The sequence below is a fragment of the Orbicella franksi genome, chromosome 6 (assembly GCF_964199315.1).
Source record: "Orbicella franksi chromosome 6, jaOrbFran1.1, whole genome shotgun sequence".
NCBI classification, from domain to species: Eukaryota; Metazoa; Cnidaria; class Anthozoa; order Scleractinia; family Merulinidae; genus Orbicella; species Orbicella franksi.
Window position 1 is genome coordinate 1,092,873 of NC_138150.1, and position 11,083 is coordinate 1,103,955.

Sequence of the window (11,083 nt, forward strand, 5' to 3'; positions counted from 1 at the left end):
TTTTAGCATGTTCCAAAATGTCTGTACGTGGGAACATTTTATACATTTGGGCGCGGACTTCCTTAAACGTTCTACACTGAGAAGTTGACACTTAAAAGCTCTTTGTGCTGTTGCGAGCTTCTGTCAAAACAGGGCTTTTTGCATCTTAATTTGCATGAGTGGTTATAATTGAGACTGTGCATCATTAACACTCTCATCGCTGAGTCACATTGAATAGTATAGTTTTATTTTGTCTGTTAGTTTGAATATTTAACGGCCAAGCACTCTGCGCAATATTTTACAATTCTCGAAATGTTTCAAAACTTGGAAAATGTGTAACAAATATGCGATTTACTGATTTATAACTAGTTAATAACTAAGTTCCATTTGTACGGGATAATTGCTATGTGTTTTGGTTTTTTTGAAAACTACAATTGATTAGGACGTTCCGCGGTCTCTTTCTGTGAAGTGACGAAATGACAGGATATTTTTCGAGTTAACGTCATAAGGACACCTGCAGTGTACATGTTGAGTTGCCCTATAGCAACAGTCATTGCTTTGCATACAAATGACAGGTGAGTCTTAAAATATTCCTATTCGAATACTTTAGAAACACCAAAGCAGTAATAATCTACCGCTGTCAAAAATTCTGTTTGCAAAACAGAAAACTGAACTCCGCCATCTCTCAGAGTATGATTCAAGAAAGAATTACAAGGTATGCTACTCTAAGTGTTGTTTTAAAACATTTTACATCAAGTGAAATAACGTTGCGATCCTGTTCTACTCGTAAAGCTCCGATTACTCGCGAATGATTATCTCCACAATGCAAGAATTCTTATATAGCAGAAATGCTAGTTCTAATCCATCTTGTTGTATCGAGTGTCGAATGGCGACCAAAAATTCTAACGTCTTGCGTTCCACTCAATTCGTCGTCGGTATTCACGTCTTGGTAAAATTAACAATACGCTTTTGTAAAGTTTGCCCGACGGAATACCAAGTGATCGTGTTCAGTGAGTCAACCGTTGGAACAAAACCTTCAAACGAATACGGTCATTCTTTGATGTACATAAGCTGAAGTAGTATGAATATGAACAATGAAGGTGTTTCCTCCGCTTTTTGCAAATGTCGTTCAAATCCTCTTTTCTTTTTTTTTTTTGAACAAATGCAAACACACAAAACAACAGGCTTTTTAATTTTTCAACTTTCAACGTACACGACACATTAAAATTCAAATCGTTGCAATTTAAATTCTATCACAGACAATTTTTAATTATTTGAATATCACCATCACAGGTAAGATAAATACTACAAAATATTGACCGGGCCTGCGATCTTGTTGTATATTGCACAAATAAAAAGTACAAATAAAAGTGAAGCCATCTTCATTCGTTTCAATGAAATATTTTACACCTGGACACAAACATTTTCAAACATCGACAAACTGTTTTATTTCTCAATGGATATTTCCAGATCAACCTTTAAATTCAACTACGAAATTCTAATACACCTTCTGGACAGTGATTAAATGAATGTTAAATGTTAATCCTAGAGAACTGGTTGGAAAAGAGAGTATAATTTTTCCCAGTTAATGGCTTTTTAAAATGGCTTTCACTTTCTGACTACACAGTTTTTTGATGTTGTATCGGGCAAAATGCTTAGACCGTGTTTTCTCATTGGGCTTATAAAGACGAAAAGAGTGTATGATTCTAGTGATTCCTTTCATCCAAAGACCTTTCTTGCCGAATCTCGAGCTTTGGGGAAAAATTGCCCCAGTTTGTTTTCCCATCGTGTTGACAACAATAACTCACCTACAAGCAAGTTTCTGTTTTGCTTACCACACGCGTACAGTTCCCGTGATTTCGAAATCAACACACTGTTTGTTAATGAATCAAGCTATTTTCTGTAATAGTCTCACACACTGGGTACCTCTCATAGCTTTAACATCACAGCTGTGCCAATATTTTCCTGCAGGATCATCTTGTTTTGTTTTAGGCACCAAATATTTTTCGAGCGTTCATAATACTACTGGCTTGTAAACAACAGTCCTGAGAAACATATTGTCCAGAAGATAAGGTTTATCAATGAAACCCCCTGAGCTTAAAAGAAACAAAGAAAGCTTTAAAAAATAGGATAAAGGCGCCCGATTATTCGAGAATATTGTGTAACACAGTGACGGCCGTCGTTTGTAACACCTGAATTTACTTGTTGACTTTGACCAGAGAAGAAAACCTTGAATTTTAAGATTGTGTTAACGAGCGTAGTTGTGTGTGACAATTGTATCTTGTAAATTTTCGTTTCACAGGAATTGTCGTCTTTGTTCTGGTATTGAGAATACAGGGACTGATCGTTGACAGGAGATAGCCAAAATAAGATCAAATTCTCTCAAATGATATTCCAAGATATAAATTACTGAATATGTGCTTACATTACGGTCCGTAATTTTTCACAAGCCAATAATATGTTGTCAGTATTGCTTCCGAAAGCGAAGAATGATCATCGCAGTAAACTTTCCAATTTAAGCAATTGGAAAGAAGAAGCCTGAAAAAATCAGGGCTTCAACGGGATTCGAACCCGTGACCTCCGCGATACCGGTGCGATGCTCTACCAACTGAGCTATGAAGCCACACATTGGGAGCGAGGCCACTTAATTGAGTTCATATCTTCCCGTGAGGAGTGAAATGATGTGAAGTTTATATGAAATAATTCATATATGAACTATTTTATTTTCTATCTTATAGCTCAGTAGATTTCTTCATTATCATTCAACTGAGGGGATAGGGGAGGGGCACATCAGCCTAGTCCCTAGGCGTTCTCTGGCTCTCGAGTGCGAAGAACATGTAAGGGCCTGGGACAAGTTAATTGGCAATGTCTTGCAATTCAGTGAAACGCGCAAGTAGAGAATTGTATTATCATATCAGGCTTTTTAAACTTTTCTCCAGTTAGCAACAATTTTCACAGTTTTTTTTTCAATTCAAAAAAAACAACAACTCACAAACAACTATTTTGCATCTCAAACAAACATTACACCTGCACGGGGACACACTGCAAATAAACAAACTGCGATGAAACAAACATTGAAAGTCACTCAGGTCCTACATAATACGTTACACATAGGAATCTATGACAGCTTATAATTATATTGTTTTAAGCAAAGCACGTTGTGGTTAAATGTATATAATTTAAACGTTTCAAAAAACACCGGAAAGCAACGACATTCATGTTCAAAAGGGTTAAGGCGGGCTTGAATTCTTGAAAATTGGTAGGAACGGTATTACAATAAAAGAAAGTTCGTTTTTTAACTTCCTGTCGCCTTAACGCTTTCAATTAAGATCTCTTTTAATAACACAGCAGCTGCAGATGATAAGTTTTCACAGTTATCTGCCTGGTAATGTACCAATACTGTCATTAGTTGGAAATAAATAGCTGATCTCTGTTGTAGATAATTTTGATGGAAGAAGAATTGGATTGAGAAATGCATCGTTAATATGAGAAGCCTTCGTTGTCACCTGCTTAGAGGATAAATTACCGATTATTTTTATCCCACCTACAGCTGTATTAACTAATTGTATTTCATCACGTCTCAGCGCGGTGTGAAGCCCATGTTGCTAATTGCGCACGTTTGTTCTCTTTTAGAAATATTTTGCCCAGTGAGAACTCTCACCGTTTGAATTAAACCTTGTTTTGGCGAGAGATGCTCGAATATTATCCCGTTCACGGCCATGCCTTTTATTAGACGAAAGCGCTTGTGGAGTAAAGGCAAGGAGGGTGTTTATGTTGTGAGCGCGAATGTACATGATCTATCTTCGGGAAAAGAGGAATCAAAGACGCGCAAACGATCTTACGACTCGGACACAAAGACCAGCATCAGCTCTAGGGGCAGTATAGCGTCACTTGACATAGATGACGACTCCAAACAACATCACCATTCCAGAAACAGCTCGCTTGGTAATGAATACGGCTCGTTAGACTCATTAGAGGACGCACAAGTTTGGGACTCAATCTCGATGGACCAGAAAGCAGTGCGACTCCTTTCTACTCACAGAAGACAGTCGGTGGATCCAAAACAGATTCAAGTCGAAGTGGATCAATACGACACAGCAGCGAGCCCTGAAAGACGCGGCGAGGAGGAAGAGCCACAAGTGGATCCCATGGACGAGGAAACACTCGCTCATGTACATAACGTTGTGGCATCCATCTTGGAAAGATACAAACAAGACGGCAGTGATTCGGACAGTTCGACTGCTGTTTCCGAAAACTCTGAGTTAGATTTTAATGTTTCTTCCGATGAGGAATCGGAACCCAATGAAGAGAAGGGAGAAGTGTTTGATTTTGATGCGCACATTAAAAAAATCTGCAAACGCGACGACGGAAGCGACAGCGAGTCCGATGGAAATGAGAGCGTCACATCTGAAAAAGCTTACAAAACTGCCGTACGAAAAGCCATGAAAAAAATCAAGCGGGAGCGTTCGGATGAACTAACCGAGTCGGACAAAGAATCCGAGAAAGGTTCGGAAAGCGAACGATCTCCGAAAAGCGACGACAATTCTTCCTCGGAATCCAGCGACCAAGATGGCGACGAGAGTGACTCGTCTTCGGGAGAAAACGAGAAAAACAGCTTGGAAATGGCTCGAGATGTTGATCCCGAAATTCAAGAACTAATGGCCGACGGATTGGTTATTGATCCGAAAAAAGGCAAGAGTGATGCAGGTGAATCTCGAACCGTTTACAGATATTACATGAACAACGAAGGCAGGATCGATTCTGTATCGGAGACAGCAGATAATCTGTCCGAAGAAGACGAAGGTCCTTCGACAGTGAATACGCAAGAGAATACTCTGGCGTCAACTTTAGAAGATAGTAAAGCGCAAGAACTTCGTTGGCCATTTTCCAATTTTTACGTCAAGGAAATTAACCAAGAAGCGACTTTTTCAGAGAACTGTGACGCGCTTCCATCCTACAGGTCGACTTTGGCCTCCGCATCGCATCCTGGTCGAAAAAGAAACGTGATGTTGGGACGAATTTGGTGGGTGGAGTGGTGGGCCAGAGAAGACACAAAGGCAAAGTCAAGCACAATGAACACATCAACAACCTCATTATGAATGATATCATAGTATGAAAGACTTAAGGCGCCACACAGACATATTGCCAAAATAAAAAAGGAGGGAAATGAAACAACATTTGTCAGTTCAAGCCAAATAACTTTTTCATACAATTAACCAAAAAAGGTAAAACATTGGCTTCTGACATGCTAACTGACATGTTAACTGACATGCCGATTGACGCGTGACACTCAAAATTTGTTCAACGTTTAGTGTTGAAATAACTAGTCTTTTCGTTGTAACAACAAATTCTAAAAGTTTGCTGAAGATGAATATTTCGTTTAAGCTAAAAGCAAACACAGCATTCATTAATTAGCAGTATAAAACCGCTGAAACTCAGTTCATAAGCCTTGATATGTCATGGGTATCAAGATAATTTTTCTATTTAAAAAAATGGATATGCATTTGGAAACTTCTCAAGATAGTAGCAAAATAACGCAATACAGAATAACACACAGAAACGCGACGCCATATAAACGAGAGAATGTAATGTAACACAACACAGCGTGACGTCAGACGACATTCCTTTTTAACGAATAAAACTGTAGTTTGAAAAAGGGCGACACCGTTTATAACGAAACACAATGTAAAACACAATGGCGGTGCTCTGTTAAACGTATGTTAAACAGAATGTAAGACAACAAATTGTGACTAATTTTGAAATAGCGTAACGCAACATAAAGTGACCTAACCTCAACACAACTTAGCCCAAGATAACTAGCAAAAATTGAGAACATTTGAAATCTATATTGCTTACTTTATTGATTAGAAAAATCTAAGATTTTTTGGTTGTTCGATTTTTGTGATATTGGTTATAGGAATAGGTTTCATAAAATAAATGTAATAAATAAAAAATCGTTCAAAAAGTAAAGCTGAATTTATTTTCCTCCTAGTATGTATTCATTAATACTCAATAATTTCGCTTTAGTGTATCTGTAGTCTCTCGTCGTAACTGTTGTTAATTATTATTTGTAATATCGTTAGTTTATTAGTTGTCTTTAGTCATCGTTGTCAATTCTAGTCTCTTTAGTTCTCTTGTTACCTTCAGTTGTATTTAGTTGTACCTAGTTGTATATTAATAACTCGTCCAAACATGACCCGCCTAGATTAGCTCAGCTATCCGCGGGCATGTTACAATTGTAATTTTAATTTGATAACAAATAAAATGTATGTATGTATGTATGTATGTATGTATGTATGTATGTATGTATGTATGTATGTATGTATGTATGTATGTATGTATGTATGTAACAACTTGATAAACTGAGTAACTCTCACTTCTAGTACTAAACGCTAGATGTGCCTCTCATATCTGTGTGAATCCCAAACTAGAGCCCCGTTTTTAGAAGTACACTTAACTTTTGATTTCAGTCCACTTTGCAACTTGTTACTGATACTGTTTGTATGTTTTACCCACACTGAAGATAAGAAAGAGACAATTTCAACAAAATCAAACTCTCGCAACACACTTCCATATATCTACATACTGTAGAAATTAAAACCTCTACACATGTTTACTTTTAATTCTGAGTTAGTGCTAGTAGACTTTGGAACAACTGGGTTCAGATTGTTAAATGTTTATTGCTATAGGGATGTGCCTGTATGACGTCACAACTCCTTGTGAGGTTCCCTGTCAATCAAAGCATACTTAAAAGAAAATATTCTCGTGGTGAAATAGCTGCTACACTATTTGTCGTGTTATAAAAGGTTTAGCAAAAGAAAAGAAAGAGAAAGAAATGTCAAAGTTTAAAGTTCTCTTTGTCGCTGTGACTTATATGGTCAAATGAGGTTTTCTGTATAATGAAATGTGTCAATTGTGTGAGAATTTTCTCCACGTTCTACAATTAGAAATATCTGCACCTCTTATATGAATCACAAAACTGTAAAATCCACCAATAGTAAAATTATTCCGGCTTCTAGAAAGATATCACTGACGTGATTAGGTATAGGGGGACTTGAGCTTTCGTGCTTTATTTTTATTGCAGGTCTGTATCGAGAGCCGTTAGTACTGGGTTGCTCGACCTTGTTTTATTATAACCGCAAAGAAACATGGATTGCATGTCAAGTTCCTTAGAAATATACTCGAAAATGTTGTCAAAGTAGTCATACCCTTAAGGTTGGCATGTATGTCCTTGAAAATGCTATTTTGGTACAGCAAATAGTCAAATATATGGCCATTAGGAGCAAAGTGAGAGTATGGTTAAGAGAGCGAAGGTTTATAACTGAGTCAAATATCAACCGGTTAATAACTTGGAATATAACACTTCACAACAGCGTGGGCGTGTTGTTGATGGTTTGTTAATTATAAATATCGCTGATACAAGGGAATATTTGCTTCTGCAATGATGATTTGGCTTAAACCACAACATCTAAGCAACCATTGCTTTGTCTTTGGTTCGGACTTCTTGGGACCACTCAATTGAAACCGTTTTTATCTACAAAAGTTCTTCAAAAAAGATAAAAACAAAAGCACTTCCTTTCTCAATATCTCAGTCACGCCATTAAAAGCACTCTTCCGTCAAAACAAACTGAAACGTGTTTCTAAAACATACAAAAACACAAAGTTTTTGCCGAGTGACGCATTCCAGAATTAACCTCAACAAACGCGCGTGCAATATCTGTTACAGATGTTCCATTCAGAAGGCGGTATGAATATTTGTTCAGACGCAACCTTAAGAGCCCTGCTTGGCGACCGGCGCTAGAACTTTCATTGTAATAACATGAAGGTTCCGGGCGTTGCGCCCAAAATGAATTTTTGGCCCGTCTTGTAATCACGGCTGTTATCTAAATAGGAAGGGTGAAAAAAGAAACGCGCGGTGTAAAACTAGTTTACTCGGACCAGGAGCCAGTCTGTCACGACAGAAGCTAAGAAAATGAAGTCTGTTGGTTTCACTGTCAATGCTTCACCTCTGCTCCCTATTCATAACATTCCAATCTGTATAGCTGACTCCAATTAACAGCAGAGCGCTAGACACATTCCTGCTGAAAGAGATGAAAATGGCGGCATTCAAACATATCTGATTCTAGCCTAAGAACATCAATCTCCAAGTTTTTGGGGGACTTTTTCAAGCAGCAGTGGAACCCCGCCTACAGCCACTCGTTAATATTAATACCCCAACTTTATTCTGGCCCAGACAAAAGCTCAGTTAGTCATTCTCTTATCTAAATTAAAGAGCCCTTCTGACACGGCCACCCCGTTAATAAGGCCAGATTTTTTTTTAGCTCGTTGTTGACCGGATTAACGAGGTTCCACTGAAATTCCAATAAAACTATATCAGCTCTGTAGTTAACCACAATTTGAGGTGTTGTCAGTTGTCAGCAGTTAGTTTTTAATGGACCTCCAGTATTACACAGTTTTTAGAGATAGTTTTGTGGGCGCCTTGCAGACGGGGTCAGGGGATTTGTGAAGTTGAGTGGGATTCGAAAAAAAACGTGTTTCTCCATTGTTTAAGGTCAAGGGCTATCCATTAAACGCTTTTATCAATTTTGCGGCCTTGAGGAAAACATTTGTTTCGCAGATCGATCGAAGCAGTGCAATATATTCTCAAGTACTTTCGCCTGAAAAGAACAAAGAGGTCAGCGATAAACAGGATTCTACCCTCTTAATTTAAAGAGATTTTCCGGCCGTTGTGAACGATAGGAAAAAACGACTCACGCTTGTGACGTCATGACAACCGGAAGTTGTCAATCCGGCTGATGATTTATAGTGGGGTAAGGTATGTTATGAAGTCATTACAAATAAACAGGAGATACAGAAAGGTACTTCATCCCTTCAGATAACGAAACCACCGAACGGGAGCAACTTTGTCTCCGGGACGACATCGTGATTTTGTCGGTTGACAAGATGGAGCTTAGCCGAAAACTGACGGATTTTGCGTTGATAAGCGTGGCGATGCTTTTTGTTTCGTTCGCGAGAGTGTCATCGCAGTGCAGCAGTGAACAAGTGAAAACGTGCCCCAACGGACTTTGCGACGATGAAACCGAGTGTCAAGGCTCGAGTTCTTCAGCCAGTGGTGTGGAGGCGATAGTGGCTATCATGAGCGTCTCTGTAGTCTTAATTCTTGGTTTAGTTATTCTCTTGGTTTATATTTGCCTTAAACAGGGGCCTTGGTCACATACCGGCGAAGCAACTGATTCGAATGAGAACACTTGCGAAAGAAGTTCTGTGGAAATTCCAGAATATATTATGCGGCGGCGATTTTCATCGCTAAGCATGGTGTCTGGACCTCCGCCATATTTCAGTCTTTTCAGGTTTATTTTGAACGAGAATGGAGAGATAACAAGCACGGTTATCGGAGAGAACTCAGTCAGAACTGAAAACACACGCCTTCCTAGTGTCGCCGACCAACCACCTGACTACGGCGTACTGTTCGCACAATCTCCACCGCCTTATGATCATGTTATACAGAGTGAACAATTGACTGTAATTACAACTAATGCCAGCACCATCTCTGAATGTTAAAAGACGTTCTTGGTCTTCACTGTAGTGAAGCGGCTAAATGAATTCAGGACCGCGAAACTTGTTCATAACGCCAGAATGATCGCGAAGCCTTGTCGGCCTCCGTGAGTGTGGGTATCACTTGAAATCACCGATGTTATTTGAAATCAAGAAGGGACCATTGATAATAAAAGATGAAATGATTTAAGACGAATAGTACTATAGATTCCCACTTATGATGTCAGAACCAGGCTATCAAATACCTCGACACTGACTGTGGAATGTAAAAATTCAAGCAACCGCGCGTTGCTATGTAAAGTAGTCAACCATGGCCAAGAGATAATTTAATGCTCAGATTTTACTCTTCAATTTTACCTTTAACTTACTCTAAGCGATTTCACTTTTTAAAGCTAGACTATTGTAGAAAACCGCGTCAAACTTCTCTAGTTACGTTGCGAGGATCAGGATAATATCACGACGGTCTTTTTATCATGCCTATACCGAGCGCGTCAAAGAAACTTCGAGAGAACGAAAGTCGGCGAATGGGCACAGCGTAAAATGGGATATTAAGGTGATGTACACTTGTTGTCGTGTTATAAGAACTGGTCAAGGGCTGTAAAAAGCTGCGTTATTTGGCAGAATCTGCACATTAAGCATTTGTTTATTGCTCGCGTCAGTTTGGGGGATCCGGAAAAGGCGAGTCCGGAAAATCGACCCACAGGGTGGAAGTCAAAAGCCACGAAAAATAGATTACGTTTACTTTCTTTTGTAAGAGAAGAAATAATTCTCAAAATAGATCATAGAGTATTATGCTTCTATTATCTTTTTGTATTTTAGTTTTCGATTTCGTATCTAAATGGACAATAATTGTTGTATTATATTTGTTTCTAATGGATTAAGTGAAATGACTCTGTTAGTATTTATTAGTTTATTTTTGAGCTAATGCTCTTTGTTCATACCCAAGGTTATTATGATATTTAATTCTTTATTTATTGCGTTCAATAAAGCAATATCTGATATTGCGATTGTTTGAGTGAAAGGGTAATTTGTATGATTGATGCCTTCAGAATTAAACAATGGAAACTTAATTCACATCAAAAAAGATTCAAAAAGCGTGTTACGCATCTCGGCAGAAAAATTTAGCCCACAGATTTCTAGTTCGTCATTAATTACCATATACGTCTTAATCCTCACCAATCTTGACCTTAGTTGTTTCTTTTCAGTTTATTATTACGCCTTTGGTACGCCTTTTATCATTTCTAAAATTTGGTACCACGTAAAACCTGACGCACTACATGGTGACATGGCTGTTGGTGGTAATTCGTTTCAACATGACGCAAAATTCACGCTTCCTGTTCAAGCTTTTATTTTTTTTAACTTGGCTTTAATTACATATGCTCAGTCTGATTGTGCGAACGGATCGACTTTGATATAATTCAGGAAATTTTAGTGAAAAAAAAAAGATTAATTTTAAACTTGCCGGCTGACTCGGAATAATAATAATAGTAATAATAATAATAATAATAATAATAATAATAATAATAATAATAACTTTATTTGAGTGTCT

General features: G+C 38.2%; 2 protein-coding genes across 2 annotated transcripts; both read left to right on the top strand.

Annotated features, from left to right (window-relative positions):
* Window positions 1-505: 505 nt before the first annotated feature.
* On the top strand, window positions 506-6,901 carry LOC145490121 (uncharacterized). The gene has a single exon (XM_081469225.1). It carries the CDS (start codon window positions 3,699-3,701, stop codon window positions 5,076-5,078), a length of 1,380 nt encoding a protein of 459 aa, XP_081325351.1. The 5' UTR covers window positions 506-3,698; the 3' UTR covers window positions 5,079-6,901.
* A 1,940-nt stretch (window positions 6,902-8,841) lies between these two features.
* On the top strand, window positions 8,842-10,728 carry LOC145490122 (uncharacterized). The gene has a single exon (XM_081469226.1). The coding sequence runs from the start codon at window positions 8,923-8,925 to the stop codon at window positions 9,538-9,540; it is 618 nt and encodes a 205-aa protein (XP_081325352.1). The 5' UTR covers window positions 8,842-8,922; the 3' UTR covers window positions 9,541-10,728.
* Window positions 10,729-11,083: the final 355 nt, after the last annotated feature.